General features: G+C 44.0%; 1 protein-coding gene across 1 annotated transcript; it reads left to right on the forward strand.

The window, feature by feature from the left end:
* Positions 1 to 1396: 1396 nt before the first annotated feature.
* Positions 1397 to 23152, forward strand: YWHAB (tyrosine 3-monooxygenase/tryptophan 5-monooxygenase activation protein beta). The gene is made up of 6 exons (XM_045980912.1): positions 1397 to 1588; positions 15824 to 16126; positions 18292 to 18415; positions 19289 to 19452; positions 20788 to 20883; positions 21193 to 23152. The coding sequence occupies exons 2-6, from the start codon at positions 15833 to 15835 to the stop codon at positions 21247 to 21249; spliced, it is 735 nt and encodes a 244-aa protein (XP_045836868.1). The 5' UTR covers positions 1397 to 1588; positions 15824 to 15832; the 3' UTR covers positions 21250 to 23152.
* The last annotated feature ends 372 nt before the right edge of the window (positions 23153 to 23524 follow it).

Genomic DNA, 23524 nt, shown 5'->3' on the forward strand with positions numbered 1-23524 from the left:
TGAAAAGCAGACTCAGGTCAGGAGGGGGCCCTGGCACTTTGAACAATCTGTGCCTGACCTAGAGTGGGCAGCCCCTCCTTGGCTTCAGCCAATTGTTGCCACACAGAAATGTGGACACAGTGTTGCCTGACAAGGCACTGATGCAGATTTCTGTTCACACAGAAATCGCTTGGTCTTTAAAAAATGTTGGCAAAGAACACAAATGGCTTAGAAATGGCTGGAGATTTCATAGTGGGAGGGTAAGGCATCATCCAATGGAAATGGGGTTTTATGATGGAGGGGAAATAGCAGGGAAAGGCAGAAGGAAGGTTAAGGGCGGCTTCTGGAGAACGTGGACTGTCACACGGAGGGAGCTTTATCGCTTGTCTTCCAGGTCTGAGTAATCACCAAAGGATTTAAACAAGAAATGGAAGATAAGAATGAGGTTTTTTAAAGATCGCCTTGGCAGCTGATGGGGGGCAGGGCTAAGGGTAGGGTGGTGAGTTAGAAGTCTATCGTTCAGCTAAGTAAGGGTCAAGGAGAGATGACAAAGGCCTGTTTGCTTGATCTTTCTCCTCCCAGACTGCAAGCTCCAGGACAGCAGTGCCGGGCTGTCTTGTGCTTGCTGCGTCTCCAACACTGTGCACAAAGCCTGCTCCATAAATATCTGCTTAAAGAATGAATGAAAGGGAGGGAGAGGAGATGAGAAACATTCTGGAGAACTGGGTGGGAGGGTGTAGAGGCCAGTTTCCTTTCCTTATGCTTCCGCTAGGAGCCTTGGGAAGGGCGTGTCTCAAGGAAGACAGCAGAGACACAGGCTTCAAAAAAAAAAAAAAAAAAAAAAAAAAGACTTGGCAGGTTCGATTCCTGGCACTTCACGTGGCCTATCCTGTCCACAAAAGGAGAAAATGATGAGTGCCTCGAAGGGCTGAAGGGAAGATTAAGCAAAAACTGAAGGATGAGCAATTTCTGCGCTTCCCTAGGTCCAGTATTCCCAAAGCACACAGCCAAAGGGGACTGACCTCAGCCTCCGACCCGGTGGCGATTCCTTTTTGGGTGGGGAAGAAACCGATGACCCCGGCGTCTGTGGGCCAGGCCCTGCCGGGTTCTGAGCCCAAGTTGGGAGCGCAGCACCACGGGTTCCGGCCGGCCCAAGCCCTCCCCTCGCCCAGTAACCCCGGTTCCCACACTCCCCCCAGCTCCACCCCCTTTCCTCCCACTGCCTCTTTCCGCCCCCCCCGCCCCCATTTCCGTCCCCCTCCGCCCGACCCCTCCCCGCTCCCCGTCCGCGGCGACCAAGTCTTTCCGCTCTTCCTCCTCCCTCCGTCAGCGCCCCTCTCGGGCGGCCGGGGCAACCCCGTGCCCCGCTCGTCCAATGAGGAGTCGGCGCATGGGCGGGGCGGGGCTCGGGCCGGAGCGGAAGTGGTGACCGGAGCGGAAGTGGAGTTGCCGCCACCGCCGCCGCCGATTCCGGAGCCGGGGTAGCTGCTGCTGTCGCCGCCAGTGCAGCCGCCGCCGCTGCCGCCTGAGGAGGGGGCTTGGGAAGGAAGCGGTCACCGCGCTCGGAGCTTCGCTCACAAGCGTCTTTTCTCCCTGTTGCCCTCCCCCGGTGAGTGCGGCGCGGGGTCCGCCCGGGGCCCCTGGGGGCCCAAGCGCGAAACTTCCCCCCACCCCCATCGGCGGCGTCCGCCGTGGCGAAGCGAGCGACCCTGCGGGTGGGCCCCGGGAGGTGGTGGCGCGCAGCTTCCTCGGCCCCGCGCGGCCGCCTGCGGCGCGGGCCAGGCCTGGCCGCGGCCCCTCCCTGTTTCCGGGGCCGGGCCCTTTAGCTCACGGAAAGGCCCAGGCAGCCCTTGCAGCCTGCGGCCCTGCCCAGCGGGCGGGGTGCGGCTCCGTACGGCGCCGGAAGAGACCTTCAGCCGCGGACCCCCGACCCTCCCTCCCGACCTACCTTCTTGGCCCGCGCGACCCCTCCCTGCTCCGCGGGCGGCGAAAACCGACCCTCTAAGCCTTGTCACCCCTGCTCCTTGTTTTTTGGTTTCCAAAAATTAAAATTTAACCAAATACGGGCGAGTTTTCGAACCGCAGGGCCTCTGTTGACTCCCTCTGGGTGGGTAAGGGGTTTAACCTTGGGAGAGAGCAGAGGGAAAACCCCCTCCCACTTTGCAGTAAAGCCATTTCATCATCGTTCGCTGGTTGGGAGCCTAGCAGGACCCGAGATTCCTTGAGGAGCACAGGGTTGAGATTTGAGTCAAGAAAATGCATTTGTTGGACCCGGTTGCGGCGTCAGGCCCGATCCTCAGGAAAAACAGATCAGAGGCTGCAAATCGGGAGTGTTCTCCCACGGTATATACCGTCATTTAACGCCTGTCTTTTGTGTCCTCACCCCAGCTCCCCCATACTATGTGTTAGCACGTTTTTCCGACTGAAATTTGCCTGCTGGCCTCCCTGGTGGTGGGGAAGGGATAGGATTGATTCGGGCCCTTTTTCTAAGGAGGATTGAGTACATCTTTGTCTATTGCAAATGGAGAACTGCATGTAATGGGATTTTCGAAGGTGGCAGTATTGGTAAGACAATTTGCCAACCTTTCTGTAAAAATGCGTGTCTCTTGTCCTTGTCTTCACTCCTTTTCTTGTTACTAAGGCTAGATAGCATCAGACTCTGATTTTACTTGCCGTATGTGGGAGACCGGATTTGGCAGGATGATGTTAGGAACGAACATACAAAGATCAGGCGGCCACAGGATCCGAAAAGAAAGATGAAGCACTTTCAAGAATATGAAAATTGTCTCCATTTCTCAGTGTCTCAGTTGTTCATTTGAAACCACACATACAGGCAGTTTATAGAACTGGACACGTGGCTACCCAGCTTTTTGCATTTTCTCTTTGGAAATGTGTATGTATAAATAATGTTTGATTCTTAGTGATTTTTCTTCTTGACTGCTTCCAGTGTGCCCTGTTTCTCAGTTAGGAATATCTCAGTCTTCTGAGCCCTCATTTTTCTAGGATCTGTTTCCTTAGCAGCATGCAGGAGGGGGAAGGTGAAACCTGTCAGTTTTACTACACCCAACTTAGAATTTTAGGTGTGGTCTTCCAGATGGAAGAGTAATAATCCAGTAGCAACTGCTGAGTGATTTTCCTAGCCTCCCTTTTCAGTGAGATAAGAAACCATTCACCCACATTACAGATGAAGTCTTTATGAGAAATGAGGTAATTTGGCCTAGACCACACACCTAGTTTTTAGATTGAATATCCTCATTCATCAGGAGCAAATATTTCTGGACTGTCAGCCCCTGGAGTATGGCTCCTACCCTATAATCTTCTGTACATTTCCCATCATGCAGTGCTTGTGTTATGTTGAAGCCATTTTAGAATTGGAGCTCTATAGATCAGGGAGGCAGCCTCCATAAAACCAGGCTGAGCAAATTCCCATGATGCTAGTTCCGGAGGCAGAGTCTCCAGAGATTTGAGCCACTGCGAAGAAAAGTGCCTTTTGCCCATTTGGCTGTGGATACAGAAACAAAGAGCACTGGACCTGGAGTCAGATAAATTTGATTCAGGTCTTGTCTGCAGCGTTTTCTAACTGTGGGGTATTTAGTATGTTACTTAATCTTTGGTTCTTAGTTTCTCTATCTCCAGAGTTGTTTTGGGGGCCTTTTTACAAAGGTAAACTGTTAAATGTAAGCTTTTGGTTTTGTTTTTTTAATCACAGAATTCACTATTAATGGCTTTCTTTTTTCCTCCAGCTGCATTCTGATGAGACCCATCCCTGCTTTGTATACATGTTGTTTTCAAAAACTGATATGTTATTGTAGAACTTTATTTTGTGTACCCCATGTCCAGTCTTTCTGAGCCTCTTTTCTCATCTGTACAATCCAGGTGGTAATAGTCTTTGTTGTGTTCTTGTGATAAACTGAAAAATCAAAATAAGCATTTGGGATATAGTAGGTGTTTAATACATGTTATTTGACCATGTCCGTGAATATATAGAGAGACTAGGTACATCGTATATGCTATATAGTAGTATAGACACATAGAATCTGTCTCTCTGATTTATTCACCAACTGATGAGGTAGCATCAGGACAGTTAGTCTGTAATAATACTAATAGCCATCACATTACCTACTGTGTGCGAAGCTTTGTTCTCAGTCCTTCTCATGTACTAAAGCCTTCCTAACAGCCAGTGATAGGTAAGTACCGTTAGCCCCATTTTACAGATGAGAAAACTGAGGCACAGAAGAGTTAAATAATTTTCCCAGGGGTGCACACACCCACACACACGCATACACAGCACAAGGTAAGTAAGTGCTGGAGCCAGGACTCAAACCCAGCAGTCTGGCTCTGGTGATAAGTGTCTTCCGGTGGTGGAGCATGTTCCATGTGAACCCCATTTCGTCCTTAATTTTTCTTTACGTGTTTCCTATTAAAGTAAATGTGTTTGGACAGGGATTTTAGCTGTTTTTGAAGATACATATGTAATTTATTGGAGGGACTGTATTCATTCTGACCCGTGGGGGTGATACTGCTGGTGTGCATCGAGAAGCAAGCTTATGAAAAACCCAATGTTCTCGCATTTGCTTCATGTCAGGGAGACAGGTCATCAGTTACTTTGTGGCATTTTGATTTGTCTGATACTTGGTTCTTCATCTAACAGAATTTGATCAGGACTCCCATCACAATTTTGGTTTATCATACTATTTCTGTAGATTTTTAGATTTTCCATATTTTGTTGGGGAGGAAGAGATGAGGAACTAGTAAATTAAAATTGTAAATTATAATGTCCTATTAGGGTACTTCTTTCAGTGGCGTCAGACTGGGCCATTTTCCTTTAAGGAATAAGGATACCCCAGAATGAACTAAGGTTTACTTGTAAAGGGACTTCCCATTCCTTGGTTCCTACGTAGTTGTAGGGAGAGGTGACAGACAATTCACCCTAGCAAGGGGAAAAGAAATTCATTGGATAAAAGCAACTTTTAAGTATTAAAGCCATATCAGTCTCTACATGAATATGTAGTCTGGTGGTCTTCTCTGTGTCATGAGGGAGAAACTTAACAGTTGGAGCTGGATTCTAAGGGAATTTTAGGGAGGGGAATACTTAGGGAGGAAAAAGACTAAAGTACTTTCTATTTTGGGATACGTGTGCTAAAAGCCAAGTAAGAAAGCTTACTGCTTTTTGGGCTAAAAGATCTTCTAATATAGGCATAGTTATGTGTTTCTAATGTGTACTTGTAATGAGATGAGACTGATTGATGGCCTCAAGAGAACAAGTCATTCCCAGGAGGCTGTAGGTTAGAGAGATGACTTTTTTTTTTTTTTTTAATATGGCCAGTCCTCTCTTATGTAAGTTTCTTCCTGTTAGTTTTATTTCATTGTTTTCCCCAAAAGACCCAGGAGTAAAAGTTACTTCTGAATGGCCTTGACCTGGACAGAGGTGACAATAAAGTAGATATGAGTCCTGGTCATTGTAACTATTTGCCCACAAACCTCACCTTAAAGCTTATTTGACAGTTGTTGAACTTCTTGGCATATTCTGTTTTTAAGTTAATTTTATTTTGATTTTTAAAGCTATATAAATTAAGGCTGGTCCCTGAAACCTCACTAATAACTCTGTATGGGGTTGGTTTTTGTTTTTGTTTTGTTTTGTTTTTTTTTAAATTGTCCACTCTCCCTTTTCCAAAAGTAAGCATTGAGAATTATAGTTGATCTTTAGGAGTTAGTGCCACATAGAGGAAAGCGTGTGTGCTCATTTTACCTATGGGACCCTGGGCAAGTTACTCTTGGAATCTATAAAAGGGCAGGGGTACCTACTTCGGAGGATTATTTAGGATTAAATGAGTTGATATTAAAGCCCTAGTACTTTACATGTCTGGGTAAACTATAAATGATGAGTGTTTTTATTACATTTACCAAGCCAGTTAGCTGATACCGTCTTTTGAACAAAAGAGGAGATGGACAGACAGTACTCCAGGGGTTTGTTGAAACTCATTTTGAATCTATAAAAATGGGTAGCTGAGAAACATTAGTCAAAAAGCATAGTGTTGTTTCCTGACTGGAGCTGGGGTGGCTCTATTCTAAAGTAGACTAAGGCAGAGGATAAATATAGTCTGTACTTTATAGGTCAGGTGTGGTCTGCTTACTCTTTCCACATAGGAAATAACAGCCTTGTTCCCTTCTTTTAAAAAAGTGCACCGAGTGACCGAATAGTCATACTCAGCATGGCACGCATTGTGCCACACGTTGGGTGCCTGAAGGTAAAAGTCTGGCTTCCTACCTTAAGCTCACAATCCAGTATGAGAGTCAGTAAAGACATTTACAGTAAATTGTGCTAAGTGCTACTTTAGAAATAGGCATAGGTGAGTTAACATGTGCCTTTCTTCTAAAAGTCTTTAAAGAAATCCATCTGGATTTAAAAGAAATGAGGTGTGTTGGAAGTGTCCATTCAAGCCTGGCTGACGTTTGTTAGACTTCGGTGTGGCTGCCATTTGAGTGCTTACAGTGTGTAGACACTGAAGTATTTTGCATCATGAACTAAGTTACTCTTTCCAAGAACCATATTAAATGAATGCCTATTTTATGCATGAGAAAACAAACTCACAGCAGGTAGCCTGTGGCATTGGTGTGTGGTACTGGTAAATTGGGCTGGGTCACTCCATTGTATTGATGGGATCCAAGCTTTTGAACCCTATTCCCAAAATGGACCAGTGGAGCTACGTTTATGGATCAGAACTAACAGATTGTCTGGGATTGATCACCAGACGGGAAGAGGTTAATTTATTGTCCTATCTGCTGTTGATTCACAGTGCGTAACCTTGGGCATATCATTCAATACTTCCATTTTTTAAAGTTTAATTTGGCCAGTTGGACCTAAATAACAGTGATCCTCAAAAACTGACATGGAGGAGGGAGGAGATTTTGAAATGAAAGTGAAATTTCCCTCCACAGTTGTGTGTTTGCTGGACATCAGCACTAACGATTTTGTATTTAGGACATGCCATGTTTCATTTTCTATCAGAGAGCAGGCAGATGTTTGAATGGAGTTCAGTTTATGACAGGGCTGTGAAATTTGTGTGTAGAATGGCACACAGACATTTTTTAGAGTGGGTGTTTTTCAGTGAGGAGAGTTCTTTAAGAGCCAGGAGTACTTCACTCTTTCTGGGTAACACCCCCTAACCACCTGGCCCCACTGACATTCTCAGGTCCCTCCTGCTGTACCTCGGCATCTGTTTTTCCTTCAGCCGAGTGACTCCAGAACTATAACTTTGGCCTTGTGGTGCTGTGGGTCCTCTGTCTGAAATGGTACAACTGAACGCTAGTCAGAATTTACTGTCAGTTCCTTTACCCCATGGAAGCTTGTAAAGATGCTCCTGTCAGTTTTCCCTCCAGATTCATAACTCTGCTCATCTCTTTATTTACTTTGGCCTTTGGTTTCTTCAGTTTCATCTAGAAAAACACAATGTGCTCTTTATTCATACATTGGTGTTTCTTATCCCTACCTGGGGTATCATTTTCCTCTCCTGGCAGAACCCCTGCAGCCCAGAACACCAGTGAGGACCCAGCCACTTTTACACTAAACCCCTTCCCTCTAATTCTGGCTGGTTTCTTCAAGAAGCTTTAGAACCCTTAAGTATGTGCCATCTTCTGTCCTACTGGGGGAGTGTGAGCTCTCAGAGGCAACGACCGCACTGTTCTAATTGTATTTCTTTTGAATTCCAAGAATAGTCACTGGACATACTGGTAATGTTTTCATTTACAGTGATTTCAGCACACATTAAATTATATGCACTAATTTTAATGAAGTAGTAAGTGTGTTGGAGCACCTAGATGGCTCAGTCAGTTGGGTGTCCTCCTCTTGATTTCGGTTCAAGTCATGGTCTCAGGTTCGTGAGATCCGGCCCTGCCTCGGGCTCCACACACTGAGCATGGAGTCCGCTTCAGATTCTCTCTCCCTGTCACCCCCCGCACCCCTCCCTCAAACCCAAACCAATACAAAAAAGAGTAAGAATATGTCTACTGAGCCTTTACTCTGACCAGCACCATCTAGCCATTTTTTTGTACATCCTCAATAGCTGCTAATGTTTCCTTTTAACATTTAAGGAAACAGGTTCAGAGAAGTTACTGTAAAAAAAATCGCCTAATTTCTCTTTAGAAACTGAGATACGTATTATGTAGGGCTTTCCTAGAAACAAATTCCACTCCTGTGTGTTTCATAATAGAGGTTTAGTAATCCTCACACACGATAGACAGTGGAATCCTCAATTTTAAATTTCTAGGAAATTATCAAATTCAATTAAAGCTCAGTATTTCTTAACTGAGCATGGGCGCCTGGCTGGCTCAGTCAGCAGAGCATGCAACTTCTGATCTCAGGGTTGTGAGTTCAAACCCCACATTGGGTGTGGAGCCTACTTTTAAAAAAACAAAACAAAACAAAACAAAAAAAGAATTAAGCCTCTTCTTTTCCTTGAAAACAAAACAGAGCTGAGAGTTCAGTACTTCTAAAGGCCACATTTCAGAAGGTCATTCTCTTCCATTGCAAGACTGCTCTTTTTTTTTTTTTAATATGGTTTAACAGTGGTAGTCACTTCTATTTTTATTTTTTCCCTCTTATACTGGGTGTCTGCTTCTGGCCCCTATGAGATGACCTCTCAGTATCCTGAATCTGGATAAGAGAAATCCCTTGGGCAAAGAATTTTGAACTAGAGGGCCTTGGTGTGTTCATAGATACTCTTGTTTCAGCATTTACTGTCAGATTTGAGGTTTCATGTATTTGCAGGAAATCCTGTTATTTCATGGGCACCCTTAGAATTATTTTTCATAATACTCTTTGGAGTGTTTTACGAAAATGAAATACTTTTGTATGTCTTTTTCTAATTCTTCCTGTTATATGTGTCTCATCAGCAGATCCATGACATTAAATCCCTTCTTTTGACAACCATTAGTCCTGGCCCAGCAGTCCCTCTTCTTAATCCCTCCCCTATTAGATATTTAGATTGTTCCCAGGTTTTCACTCAGCAGTGCTGATTTACTCAGCTCCTGCTTCCGGTTCCTCTAAAGTGCTGCATCCAGTGGCTTCGAGCAGACAGACACATGTCGTCGCCCTGTGGCTGTGCCTGAGCTGTGCAGAGGCCTGTCCGCGTCTTCCCGATCTGAGTCCCGCACGGGGAAAAGTGGGCTCTGATGTCTCTGTGCTCTTAGTGCCGGGCCTGATGGTGAAGCTGCTAGTCTCTTAAGGTTTTTGAGGAGGCACATAAAAGCTCTCTTGCTGAGGTGTTTTCGTGGTAGGACATCGGTTGAAAGTCTTAGAAGAAAAGTAGGTCCTGATTATAAACCATCACTTCTTAATATTCAATTCTAGAAAATTCAGTTAGGAACTAGTGGATAAAAGTGTTACAGTTACCATGGGTGTCCGGTTTGAGGCTGTTGAAGGGTAGAGTCTTTCTAGGAATGTTAACACTGTAACATTTTCACTTCCTGTAGGAGATGAATCTCAACTGGCTTCTCTTGGGTTGTATGCTAAATAAGTAAGAATCCGAGCTCACATTGTGGATTGAAACAGTGATGTGGAGGTCCTGTGAGGGGAATAATAGTACTTTCATTTGGTTTGCACTGTGCATTTTTAAAAAAGATTTCCTTTAATTTCCTGCATCTCCTCTTCCCAGCACGTCTCCTGAGGAGGATGCTGTATCGCCAGCGTACAGATTGGAAGGCTGAGGCTGAACAAGTTCACGTAGCTTTGTAGTTCACAACCCACTCTTTGACCTAGTCCTGCTGTCTTTCTGCCACCCGCTTGCAGCTGCCCTGGCTTCTCTCTGCCCTCCCAGGACAGATTTGCTGAAAAAATTTACAACCACTTACCTGAGCATTAGTTTTATGCTTGGCCCAGGGTGAGACCTTAAATGAGCAACAAATGTGAAGGTTTCCTTTGAGGACATATCCATGTGGAACTGCCTGTAAAGGGACACCACTCCTCATCTGTACCAGAAAACTTATGTGGTGTAGGCCCTGGGCAGTGTGACAGGCTGCAAGTGGGCTGGGACTCACAGGCCAGAACCTCAGTGGGGGCTGGGGTAGCCAGGGAAGACTTTAGCCAGTTGGATGGATAGAGTTTGCATAGGCAGGAAGTAAGTGGGAGAGCATCTAGATGAAGGAACTAGAAAAGCAATTTCAGGGGTGTTTGAGCGTGCCACTTCTGGGGTATTCATGATGTCCAGCCGGAGAGAAAGGTACATTTTGGAGAGTGGCTGATGATAGAGCCTGACAGGTATGGAGAGCCAAAATCCTGAAGAAGGACTCTGAGGGCCAGGCAGAGTTTAGATGGAGCTGCCAAAAGAGAGTCATTCAAAGTGACCGAATGAGGGTGAAGGCAAAACCAAAAGCCACTTTGTTTTTCTTCTTTTTTTTTTTTTAATTGAAGATAGTTAATACACAATGATAACATTAGTTACCATGCATATCGTGGTAATAAGGTAACATGATTCAACAAGTCTGTGCATTAATTTGTGCGCACTCAACTGTATCCCCGGCACTGTACTCTCAACACTGCTACTAACAGCAGTCCCTGTGCTGTGCCTTTGAGTAATTTTGAAGTAGGGTGCAGGAGTACAAGGAATAAGGTGCAAACATGAGGATTTAATGTGCTTGTGAAAAAGAGGTGCTTTGAATTATTTGATCAGAGAGAAAATGCTGCCAGATTTGCGGTTTTATTCTTTTATTTGGGGATCTGTTCATTCATTGAGCAGATGCTTGTTCATACTAATTATGTGCAAGGCACTGTGGGAGATCTGCCCTAAAGAGTTGATGGGGTGGCGAGGGACTTCAAGATATATACAGATAATGTCCTATCACATTTCTCTAGTACTAAAATTAAGAGAGGTATAGATGAAATGCTTTGTTTAGAGTACTCTCAGATTGAAACAGTGCTGTCCGATAGAAACAGCACGAACCGCGTGTCATTTAAAATTTTCTACATTTAAAAAGTACAGTGAACCAAGTGAAATGTATTTTATTTAATAATTTTTTAAAAACATAACTCCATATATCCGAAATACTAAAGTTTCCACATGTGGCACTGTCTACATGTGGCTGGTGCTGTTACGTTAGACATCTCCAGCTTGGTGGTTTAAGAAAGTCTTCATGAAGGGGATGGCTCTTGAGCCCTGCTCTGAAGAATTTTGTATGCTGAGTAAATGGGAGAGGACATTCCAGGCAGAGGGAGTGGCTTGGTGAGCAAAGACAAGGAGACAGAAAAGCAGACTCTTTAAGAAAACCATTTTGGCAGAAGCACAAATTGTGTGGAAGGCATGTTTTGGTGGAAGTCTAGGAAGATAGGTTGGAAAATCTTGGAGAGAATCTGACTGCTATCAGCAGGAGAGAACTCTAAAGAATTTTGAGCAGGAAGTGACTCCATCAAAGTTTTAAGAACGGGTCTGATCATAAAGACATGAAGGGGACTACAGGTAGTGGGTCTGGGAGAGAGTGAATGGGAGACTTCTTACAGATGTAGAACTAGGAACAATTCCAGATGTCCCTTGTCTCCTGCCTTCCTCCAAACTGCTGGGTGTTGTGTAACCCATTTCCTGTTGAAATTGGTCTAGCTGCTTCAAAATCCGTGTTACATAAGTCAAAAGTTATGTAAGCAGTAGGCATCAGGACATTTAGCTGTGGATTTTGTTTGTTGTAGTTGTTTTGTGTGTGTCTGAGTGTGGAATTAATGTTTTTTTAAACAGATGGATACATTTTTTAAGGCATGCATTTGGTTTTACCATATCATGATGGCTCTCAGTGTCCAAGGGCTCTTTCAGTGATCCTGAAGAAGCTTAAAATAGTTGGCTCCCCAAACAGGCCACATTTGGGGAAAAATCACATTTGATTTTTGAGAGAGATAGGGCATGTACTTTTGGGAGCTCCCAGGGAGTAGTAAGGATTCTTCAGAGAGGTGTGATTTAATTTGGAGTGTTTGGGAGGGGGGGGTCTTGATCAGGGGGCTGGGCTGGTAAGGCCAAAGAGTTTCATGGCATCTTTAGCAGTGTTGATCCTTTGTATTTCTCTGTTACTCTTTTATAATCCTGTATGGGATGGCTTAGCTCCAAATTTATTTTTGGCCAGGACTTTATTAATTGGAATTTTTCCTGGTATGGTTGCACAGGTGCTGTTTGATGAACTTTGGAGTGGGCCACTGAGTGACTGCTAACTTTGGATTTGTCTGCAGAGTGGAAAATATTTGAAGTTAATTGAAAGCTGACTTCTGCCTACTTCTCACTTTGAGGAACAGTGAAGTAGGATTATTTGCTGATGGAGGTTGTATCCTGACTGAAAGACTTGCAGTCAAGAAACTTAGACACAGGGGTGCCTGGGTGGCTCAGTGGGTTAAGCCTCTGCCTTAGGCTCAGGTCATGATGTCAGGGTCCTGAGATTCAGCCCCTAGTCGGGCTTTCTGCTCCGCTCCGCCTGCATCTGCCTACTTGTCATATCTCTCTCTCTCTGTGTCTCTGTCAAATAAATAAATGAGTATTTTTTTTTCTTTTTAAGATTTTTTATTTTATTTTATTTGACAGAGGGAGAGATCACAAGTAGGCAGAGAGGCAGGCGGGGGTGGGGTGGGGTGGGGAAGCAGGCTCCCTGCTGAGCAGAGAGCCCGATGTGGGGCTCGATCCCAGGACCCTGAGATCATGACCTGAGCGGAAGGCAGAGGCTTAACCCACTGAGCCACCCAGGTGCCCTAAATAAATAAAATCTTTGGGGGGAAAAAAAGAAACTTAGACGTAAACTGAGAAAGTATATAATTTGAAGCTGAAGAATGGTGTCCTATTGATGTACCTTTTTTTTTTTTTAAAGATTTACTTTTTGATTTGCCAGAGAGAAAGAGAGCACAGGCAGAGGGAGCAGCAGGCTCCCCTGTGAGCAGGGAGCCTGATGCAGGATTTGATCCCAGGACCCTGGGATCATGGCCTGAGCTGGAAGCAGACAGTTAACTGACTGAGCCACCCAGATGTCCCTTTTGGTATACTTTCATCAGAGTAGACTAGGATGTGGGGTGGCAGCTAACAGCACCAACATCTCAGTGACTTCACCTCAAGATTTCTTTTTTATACTGCCATGTCCAGTGCCAGCCTGTAGGAGTCAGTGTAAGCAGAGTCGCTCAGGGACTCAGGCTGCAGGCCCTAGCACATGTGGAGAGCACATGGCCTTCGAGACAGCTGATGTCAGAGAAGAGAGCCTACGAATGACATAGAGGCTTTTCAGTTTTCACCTGGAAATGGCATCATTTCTGCTGTCTGATGAGACAGAACTCACCCTGGGACCCATCCTGGTTGCCTGGGGGCTGCCAGGAAATGTAGGAGAGTAAGTGGAATGTTTTGTGAGGATTATTATCTCTGTTACAGTCTCATTCCAGTGACATGGTGAAGGTGGCAGGCAGATCAGGTGAGACTCACTTCACTGAGTGGAAGCTTAGAATTAGTGAGCCTTACGTAGGACACAGCTTGAGTATGACTTAGATAATAAACTGTGGGAAGAAAAATAGTAGTTCCGAACTTAGGGAACCAGCTCCTTCTCAGTTGTTTAAGTTTAGGGGGTTGGATCTTACCATTATGCTCCATTTAATAAAACATTTTCATGTGGTAGGGCCCTGTCTATAGGATTTCTCACTTGAAAATACAGAAATAACTTGAGGTAAAAAACCATTTTGTGAGGAGGAGACAGTACTCCTTTTGCTATTTTAAAATTACTGTTTTCAGGGGCGCCTGGGTGGCTCAGTGGGTTAAGCCTCTGCCTTCAGCTCAGGTCATGATCTCAGGGTCTCTGGGATCGAGCCCCGTATCGGGCTCTCTGCTTGGCAGGGAGCCTGCTTCCTCCCCTCTCTGGCTGCTGCTCTGCCTACTTGTAATCTCTCTCTCTCTCTCTCTCTATCTGTAAAAAAAAAAGAAAAAAAAAATTTAAAATTACTGTTTTCAAAGTACTAAATTGTGATGCTGTGTATATTATAATGAAAGAATTTGGGGGCTCTTTTGTTCTGTTTTATTTTAAAATTGTATTTTTAAGTAATCTCTACGCCCAACATGGGGCTCAAACTCAAGAGTGTGAGATCAAGAGTTACATGCACTGACTGATCCAGCCAGGTGCCCCTGTAAGAATTTGTTCTAAAAATACTGATACTTCTAGGGGCGCCTGGGTGGCTCAGTGGGTTAAAGCCTCTGCCTTCTCAGGTCATGATCCCAGGGTCCTGGGATCGAGCCCCACATCAGGCTTTCTGCCCAGTGGGGAGCCTGCTTCCCTCCTCTCTCTCTCTCTCTGCCTGCCTCTCTGCCCACTTGTGATCTCTGTCTGTCAAATAAATAAATAAAATCTTTAAAAAACAAATACTGAAACTTCTAGTAGTATTAAACCTTATTACAGTTTAAGATAGGTATTGGTTGCCTGGGCCACTCAGTTGGTTGCACCACTGCCTTTGGCTCAGATCGTGATGCCGGAATCGCAGGATCAAGTCCCACATCAGGCTCCCAGCTCTGCGGGGAGTCTGCTTCTCCCTCTGACCTTCTCCTCTCTCATCTCTCACTCTCTCAATAAATAAATGAAATCTTTAAAAAAAAAAGTATATTTTTATGCTGTGGCACAGATGGACATATCAGAATTTAAATGAACAGTCCGTTGAACTTACTGGTTAACAAATTTTTTTAGTTACATTTTATCCAAAAATTACTGCATTCTCTGTAAATGGGGATTATTATAGTGGGGAACTGACTAAGGTGAGGTGAATAAGGAGTGTTTACTGATAGGTGTATAGAGGATTTGGTGAACTGAAGTTACTAAAATTTTTATCTGTTTCAGAAAAGATTGTAAATGAACTCAGTTATGGTTTGCAATTCTGTTGCGCATCTTGAACACACTCCCATCTCTTGCGGCCTATACGATATAGACGATTAGCGTTGGATAATTTGTACTTAATGCCCTAAACTTCTCAACGCACCTTCACGTAGATTAGGTCATTTGTTCTCACAGCAGCCCCACGGAGAGTAGGTAATGTTCTTTTCTTTCTTTCTCTTTCTTCCTTCTTTCTTTCTTTCCTTCCTTCTTTCTTTCTTTCCTTCTTTCTTTCTTTCCAGTAAGGAAATTGAAGCTCTCGGAGGTTAAGCAATGTGATCACTTGTCAGTAGCAGAGCTGGGGCTAGAAAGAGCCAGATCCCCTTCCCTTCAGTTGATGCTCTAATCTACAGTGTATCCTGCAAGTCAGCAAATTGCAGAAGATAGGACAAAAATGTCTTCTGTTTTTTAGGTTCCTACTGCTTGATGGGCACTGCCAGATGTAACATTTAAAGTCCTGTCTTTGCTTTAAGATTGAGGCAGTCCTCAGACTTAAGGTGTTTTTCCAAATACTGTGGGGAAAAACCAGATTTGGTCAAAACCAGACAATTCTCGAAAGAAGTTAAGGAAGTGTATTTAGCATAAGCTTCTAAAGAAATAGTTCTCCAGCAGCATGCATGTGATGGGGAGGCAGATCAGACTCGCCGGGACAGGGAGGCTGGAGTCTGCGGTCCCTTAGCAGCGCTGCCAGACACGTCACTTGCCTTCTCTGAACCTCCACTTCTTCACCTCCAGAAAGAGGGGAAGGGATTGCTGTGAACATATCTGCTCTTCAGGACTGTTGGGAAAATTAATTGGCAAAAAAATTAGCAAGGGACTTAGCCGTCTGAGTGCTCATGTTCAGTACGGCGGAGGGCGTTCGCAAGTACACGTTTCGTATTTACATATGATTCTCGCCCGACGGGTTGGGAAGAGGTTTACACATGCATTTCCAGGGCCCTGAAGCCTGACACTTGCTTTCTCTCTCTGCTCTCGCTCACTCCTGTTCTAGGGAACGACCATGGATAAAAGTGAGCTGGTACAGAAGGCCAAACTTGCCGAGCAGGCGGAGCGCTATGACGACATGGCCGCAGCCATGAAGGCGGTCACGGAACAGGGGCACGAACTCTCCAACGAGGAGAGAAATCTGCTCTCTGTCGCCTACAAGAACGTGGTGGGCGCCCGCCGCTCCTCCTGGCGCGTCATCTCCAGCATTGAGCAGAAAACAGAGAGGAATGAGAAGAAGCAGCAGATGGGCAAAGAATACCGGGAGAAGATCGAGGCCGAGCTGCAGGACATCTGCAATGACGTGCTGGTAAGAGGCCGGGGTTTCGGTTTCAAACGACGATTTGCGAACAGTATCAATGTGACGTTCAAACGCAAACTCTCACACGGCTCCTGAGAGAAAGGTGTCGGAATATGCTGGAAAGCTGCACTCAGTCGGAGTTGATTTTTAAGCCTGTGATGTGATGTGATTTTCCTCACCTCCTGTTTGATCAGAGGTTGCTCATCACGAATGGGGTGTTTTTCCTCTCCCTTCACAAAGACCTGTGACAAACAGGAGCATCCCTCCCTCTTTTCTTTAGAAATTCAGTCCACACTGGCAGGATCTCAGGTAGGTGCCGCCGCAGATGGGCTGTTCTGTGTCTGAGCGGTGATGTCACCTCCAGCCGGGGAGGTGGGAGCCAGAAGCCCCGCTCTCAGTCCCCCCCTCCCAGTCCTGGCCACACAGCGTAAGGTCCTGAAAGTTAGCCACATCTGTCCGTTGGGCCTGTGTCCAAAGCCAAATCAAAAATGGTTTGGGGATTGTCCTCTCCTGGGTTTTATATAAGCCTTAGTCAGATGACTGAGTCATAACTATTCTGCTCTGGCCACAGTCTGGGGTTGGACGGGAGGGGTGTGTATCCTAGAGCAAATCATGATCATATTGTCTTTCCCTCACATCCTGAGCCCACTGGGAACTTTCTTTTTCTTCCAGGTGAAATCAGGTAAAAATGAACGGTGAGGGCTGCTTTGAAGGGAAAAGGAATTCACACTTGTGGATCTACCTCCTCCCCTGCTGGCTGCCTCTCCGAGTTACTGCCCATGACACCTTTCTTTTGAAAACCAGTACAAAGCTTGTCAGCCATCAGGCAGTATTCCTCCTCCCTAACCCATAAGGAATTACACCCTGGCTGTCTGCAGAGAGTATTAAAATGACTACCGCCCCTTGCATCTTCTCACAACGATTGATTAAGTCCCCTTACAACTAAGCTTTTGCATTGAGCTGCTCTTGTTAGATTCATGGTGTAAGAGTGTCATGGCTAAATTTGTTGCCTGTTGGTGATTTGGGGGTTTGTTAATGGTGCACTAATTCCTGAATGTTAGGTACATCTGGTATTCAGATGAAGTATGGCATGCATTCCAAGGGCAAGAAAATTCCATAATTCCTGAAATGTAGACCAGCTTTTAAGAGCATCTGAAAGAATGTGAAGAAAAGCATGGTACTTACTGCCTCTTAACCAGTTTTTCAGGATGCCACATTCTAAAACAACTCTTCGAAAATATTGCTCTGTATACGAAGCTTGGACTCCTTCAGAACTGCTTTTGTTGTAAGCATAAATGTTTAAAGGAATTTATTCTTAATAATAGTATTAGCTACTTTTTGAGTACTTACTGCGTGCCAGGCATCGTGGTAAGCACTTTATGTACTCTAGCTCATTTGTCCTCATACCCTAGAAGATGGCTATTGTGCTTCCCCATTATATAGCTGGGAAAACTGAGGCTCAGGATGCTTAGAAATCATTTGTCCAGGGGCACAGATGGTAAGCAGCAGAGGAGGGACTTCTACCCAGGTCTGATTGATTTTCAACTTAGTTTTTGGCAGTTTTGCTCTGTTATTCACCTTTTTCCTCCCAAAAGGGAAAGATTTTTTTCTTTTTTTAAATTACAGAAGTAATACAGGTTCATTGTTTTTTTTTTTAAAAAGGGGGGGTGACCAGGTAGAAGAGTATAAATCAGAAAGTAAAAATCATTTCTAATCCTGTCATGTAGAGAATCATTATTAACATACTGATAAATATTTCTCAAGAGTTTTTCCCTTATGTGTTTGTGTGTACACGTACATAGTTTAATATTAAAATAGGATTCATGTGGTACTTATGATCTTTTTGTTTCACTCAGACTTCTTTTGAGAATCTTTCTGTGTTACTGGTGTAGTTCTGCATCATCATTTTTAAGGCCTTACGTGGCATCCCATTGTATGGCTGTACTTTAATCAACCCCTTATGGATGGTCAAAAGTGATTTTTAACCGAAGAATACAGGCATGTGCTGTTAGGACCTGGGCTAAAAACCACTTAAAAGCTTTGGATGCAAATTATGTTTTTTTTAATCGTCAAAATTATTTAGAAGTGGTAGTGTGTCTTGAATCTCAAACATAGTTTTAACATCTTGTCAGTAATATTTACAGATTCTTAACAGAATGTGAATCATTTTTTAGGAGCTGTTGGACAAATACCTTATTCCCAATGCTACACAACCAGAAAGCAAGGTGTTCTACTTGAAAATGAAAGGCGATTATTTTAGATACCTTTCTGAGGTGGCATCTGGAGATAATAAACAAAGTAAGTAACTTTTTTTTTTTTTTTAAGGAATTTGACCAATAGTGGAGCCAATCCTCCTCCTCAGTAATTTTAAACAGTTTTTCACTTTGTTTACCATAGACACGAACATCACGGTACTGAGAATCTAAAAGACCACTAAAATTATGCTGACCTGTGATGAGCAGGTCAGCATAATGGGGGTTGACAAATCAGTGTATCTAAGGGGAAAGTGCAGAGGACATTAAGAGTGTGATGTAGTAGTCCATTTAAAGAAATCTTTTTCTTAAAAAAAAACAAAACCTTGCGGGTTATTTGGTATCTGTTCTTAGAAGTAAAACTTGAAGATGTCTAATGGTATAAAACCACCATAGTAAATAGTGTTTCGTTTGTTTTATCACATATGTGTTTTGTGATGTTGAGAACTACAGCTCTGCTTTACTAAGTACCTATTATATGCCAAGTATTTTAGAGTCTCATTTATTCCTTGTACAACTCTAGGAGTTCCGGTGGGGATCTGCCTGTTACTCTGATGAGGAAACTAAGGCTCACAGAAGTTTTCATTTACTCCAGGCCCCACATTTAGAGAGTAAGAGTTGGGAGTTCAGGTTTGAGTCTGCTGACTCTATAAAGTCCATAATTCCTCTACTGGGGCATATTGTTTCCCATGTTCTGTCTCGTTAAAGGTTATTTCTGCTTTCTCCCAAAGCATTTAATGTGGTATTTGGCTTAGAGTAAATGTGTAACAAATGGTTGTTAATCAGATGGTGAAGACGCTGACCCCTTGCTTGGTCGCTCCTCATTCCTGCTCGGTGGGGTGAAGTAACTGGATGGGGGTCCGGCATGTGATGCACCTCGGAGAGAACCTCGCCTTTAATGTTCTTCTCTTTCTCGTAGCCACTGTGTCGAACTCCCAGCAGGCTTACCAGGAAGCATTTGAAATTAGTAAGAAAGAAATGCAGCCTACACACCCAATTCGACTTGGCCTGGCACTGAATTTCTCAGTCTTCTACTATGAGATTCTAAACTCTCCTGAAAAGGCTTGCAGCCTGGCAAAAACGGTGAGAAAGTCCCTGTGTGGTTTCTGATTGTAGTATAACACTGCGTGTGTGTGTGTCTGTGTGTACATGTACACATACTTCTTTTTATTGCCTGAAGTAACAACTCACTGTGCTAGTCCTTCTGAAGATGTTCTGGAGATAGGAGTAGATCTTATGTGACATAAATACAGACCTGTCACTTCTTGATTTCTTCTCAACACCTCCCGCTGATTTTTGTTTTCGTTGTGTAATTATTGACTTGTGCGGGTGGTTATAGAAAATTCAGGGGGAAGGTAGTGTGTTGTTCCTTGTCAGACTTTGGGCTCTGTCAGCCTCTGTTATGTATTATATTCCTTGTACCAAGATTTGAAGTTACAGCTGTGTTTATGAAAGAAAGCAGACCAGGTTTTCTTTGTGTGCTGGGCTACCTCTTGTCTTCTGTTAGTAACTCAGCCGCCTTTTCTACATATTTTTTAGTCTTTCAACATGCACACTGTTACTTAAAATTTTTTTTTAATTTGGAAAAAGTACATGAAATGAATTATTTAAGGTCCATCACTGAATTGAATCACATTTAGTGGTGTGAACGTCTGTTCTCCCTTTATTCCTTGTATCGGATTTTTTGAGTTTTAGTAAAGGAAGGAAAGGATTACTTGCATTTAGGTTTGGCAACTAAAAAATAATATGGGGGCGCCTGGGTGGCTCAGTGGGTTAAAGCCTCTACCTTCGGCTCAGGTCATGATCCCAGGGTCCTGGGATTGAGCCCCACATCAGGCTCTCTGCTCAGTGGGGAGCCTGCTTCCCTTCCTCTCTCTGCCCAGTTGTGATCTCTTTCAAATAAATTAAGTAAAATCTTTAAAAAATAATAATAATAGGGGCACCTGGGTGGCTCAGTGGGTTAAAGCCTCTGCCTTTGGCTCGGGTCGTGGTCCCAGGGTCCTGGGATTGAGCCCTACATCGGGCTCTCTGCTCCGCGGGGAGCCTGCTTCCTCCTCCCTTTCTCTCTCTCTCTCTCTCTGCCTACGTGTGATCTCTGTCTGTCAAGTAAATAAATAAAATCTTTAAAAAATAATAATAATAATATGGTTTTATGCTGGGTTGACAGTAATACCTGCTGCGTTACCACACGCGTTACCAGTTCTATGAGGATTTTTTGTCATTGTTGGATGGTGCCTTATAACCATGCATTATCTGTTTGCGGAAACAACTAGCAAACAAGGTCATTAATAATAGCCTCAGCTCCCCTAAAGCACTGTACAGGAAAAGAAAGTATATGCATTTGTTAACAGGAAAAAAATTAGGCTAAACTAGCTCCAGAGAACCTGTGACAACTCTGCTAATGGTTCTTTGTTGCAGGCATTCGATGAAGCGATTGCTGAGTTGGATACGCTGAACGAGGAGTCTTACAAAGATAGCACCCTGATCATGCAGCTGCTTAGGGACAATCTCACTGTAAGTACTGCTGGTTAATGACCCTGCTCTTGGAGGGCTTAGAGTCTTGTTCCTATCACTGACCGAAGAGTTCTCTGTTGCCCAAGACTTGAGGGGATTTGTACCCTGTAAGTAGAGTGAGACGTACTAAATTGTTAAATTGGTTGTAAATGACTGCTAAAGTTTTGGCCTCTGCAGTCCTCACAGTCTGCAGTAATACAGTGAGAATTTGAAGCAGTTAAGTGAGATAAGTTGGTCCAGACTGGGCCTACCTCCCTGAGTGAATTTTAGGAGCCTTGTTTTGATTAGAGCTCTGTTTTTCTCTTGCAGCTGTGGACGTCGGAAAACCAGGGAGATGAAGGAGATGCTGGGGAGGGAGAGAACTAATGTCTGTTGTGCTTCGTGATCTGTTCAGTGTCACTCTGTACCCTCCACATACATCCCTTTGTGCGATAAAAAAAAAAAAAAAAAAAAAAGTCGTACGTCGACTTTCAATTTTTCACAGCCTCAGCCTAGCAAAATGGTCCATGGGATAAACAGCTGGTGTGTGTATCTAAAACTCAGATTGGTCACATAAATGCCACGGCATTCTGAAGTTTTGATTTTGATTAACATTGACAGGATTACTGTGTGCTGAATTTTTTTTTAAACTGAACACTGTGATTATGGGGTTTTGTAACTTAGCAGAACTCTTACTGGTAGAAAAACTAGACCTAAATTATGTGTAACTTTTTGGAAAGTTCAAACTGATGATCAAACTAGTCACGGAAATAACAGTTCCATTGTAAAGTTGTACAGAAAGTTAGAGAGATTATATTGTGACGCTGGGACGCAGAGTGAGACCCCTGTCCTATGACAGCAACTCACAGTAGTTCTGCCTATTTGGGGGGGATTACAGACACTTGGCCAGTTTGAGCTGTTGCCACTCAAAAGTCCATGACTGTAGATGTCCACAGTGTCTTCCTCTCCGTAAACTCGAAGCCTAAAATGGAAACTCTTTGTGGCAGATAATTGGGTTTTGACACCGTGGAAAGGCCCAGTGCTCCTAGACCACGTGACTAACACCCCTTTCCCCCAGCCATCTTACTGATTCGCAACTTGGGCTCCAGTAGTTGAATCTGTTTTCCTTGTAACCAAGACCTAAAGAAGAGAAAAGCCGTGTATCTTATGAATGGCCTTATCTGTTTCCTGGGTAATACATTTCAGAGTCATGTTCTACAGAGATTGCCTTTCACTTAAGGAGTACTCAAATCTTTGGGTGCTTCCTAGCTTGGGGCTTTTAAATTTTGAAATCGAGACATTCTTCCCACTGTCCTTTTTGACTGTTGACCTTGGTTTTTCCTTTCCCTCTTGAAGTTTCTGTCCTGCTTCTTTACATTTTTTTCCTTTTCAGTTCTGTTGTTGTCTTCTGTTCGTTGTCAAACACCGTATGGGCAGGGCCGGGGCCTGGAGGGGGTGAGTGAAGATGGCAAGCACTTTGGTCCGCAGGCCTCACTTCAGGGGAGTTGAGAAGAGCCAGCACATAGCTCTGGCTTCCTCTGATTTCTCAGCACGCTCGTTGCTCTTCAGTCAGACCGAGATCTGAGTCAAAAAAGTGTTTTTAAATACCCATGATTTCTCCCTGTGTTGCAGCCAGCCCTGATAATGCTTGTTAGTACCTGTCACCAGATCTCCCAAGTGTGCTTCTCCAGCCAAGTTCACAGACCTGTTTGCACAAGACCCTGTAATGCAGGGAAGTTGCATGAACACCACAGTGGGGAGAGTCCAGAATAGCCAGGCCTACCAGTCTCACAGTACCCCCTCTCCCTTGAACATTCCATGTAGCTGTAGTGTCCGCCTGTTTGTCCATCTGCTGAAATGAGAAAAGAAACTTTCATGCACTGATTTAAAACCAAAAAAAAAGGAAAAAAAGAAAAAAGAAAAAAAAAAAACAAAACAAAAAACCCCTCCCCCCTTTCTAGCTGAACAAAAATGTGCAGTTAATACTTGGCGCTTGAAAATGCAGTAGTGAACGTGGAACGAGCCTGTCTGTATATCTGGTAGCTCTTTCTTGCTTCGTTTTTCCTTACCAGTATTCTGCCTCACGTTTGCTTCTGTGACGGTTATATTGCCTAGCAAGCACTCCTGTGGTTGTGAAAATAGTATAGCAAAAAGAAAAATCCCCGGTTATTGATGTACTAGATTTGTGTATGTCTTTTAAACAGTTCTAGTTTCCACCTTAACACGGAATAATCAGGAAAAGTGTAAAAATTCAAAAGTGAAATAAAAAATTTTATCAGTTGCCTGTGAACTGATGTATGGCGCCATCTCTCTCACTACCAGAACTAGCTACCTCTTCTGGTCACACTCACTTGTAGCTCTGCTCTAAAGGTAGGGAACATCTTTATTTCACCCTGTTTAGAACCAGAAGTCGGGGTGTTGTTAAGGGAGAGAAATTACCATTAATAAACAGCCACTCTCCACCTATTGTGGGACGCTTCTCCACCCTCCACGACAAACCATCCATATGTTAGGTCCTCTTTTGTAGCTTCTAAGATTTGCTGTGAACAGTCATGTTACATCCCATTCAAAAAACACACAACTCTTTTTTTAAACCCTGAGATGTAGCGAAGCCTGTGAGAGATGCTTGCGTAAGGCTTGGTCATCCCCAGGGTTCTACCAG

The sequence above is a fragment of the Meles meles genome, chromosome 16, assembly GCF_922984935.1.
Source record: "Meles meles chromosome 16, mMelMel3.1 paternal haplotype, whole genome shotgun sequence".
NCBI lineage: Eukaryota > Metazoa > Chordata > Mammalia > Carnivora > Mustelidae > Meles > Meles meles.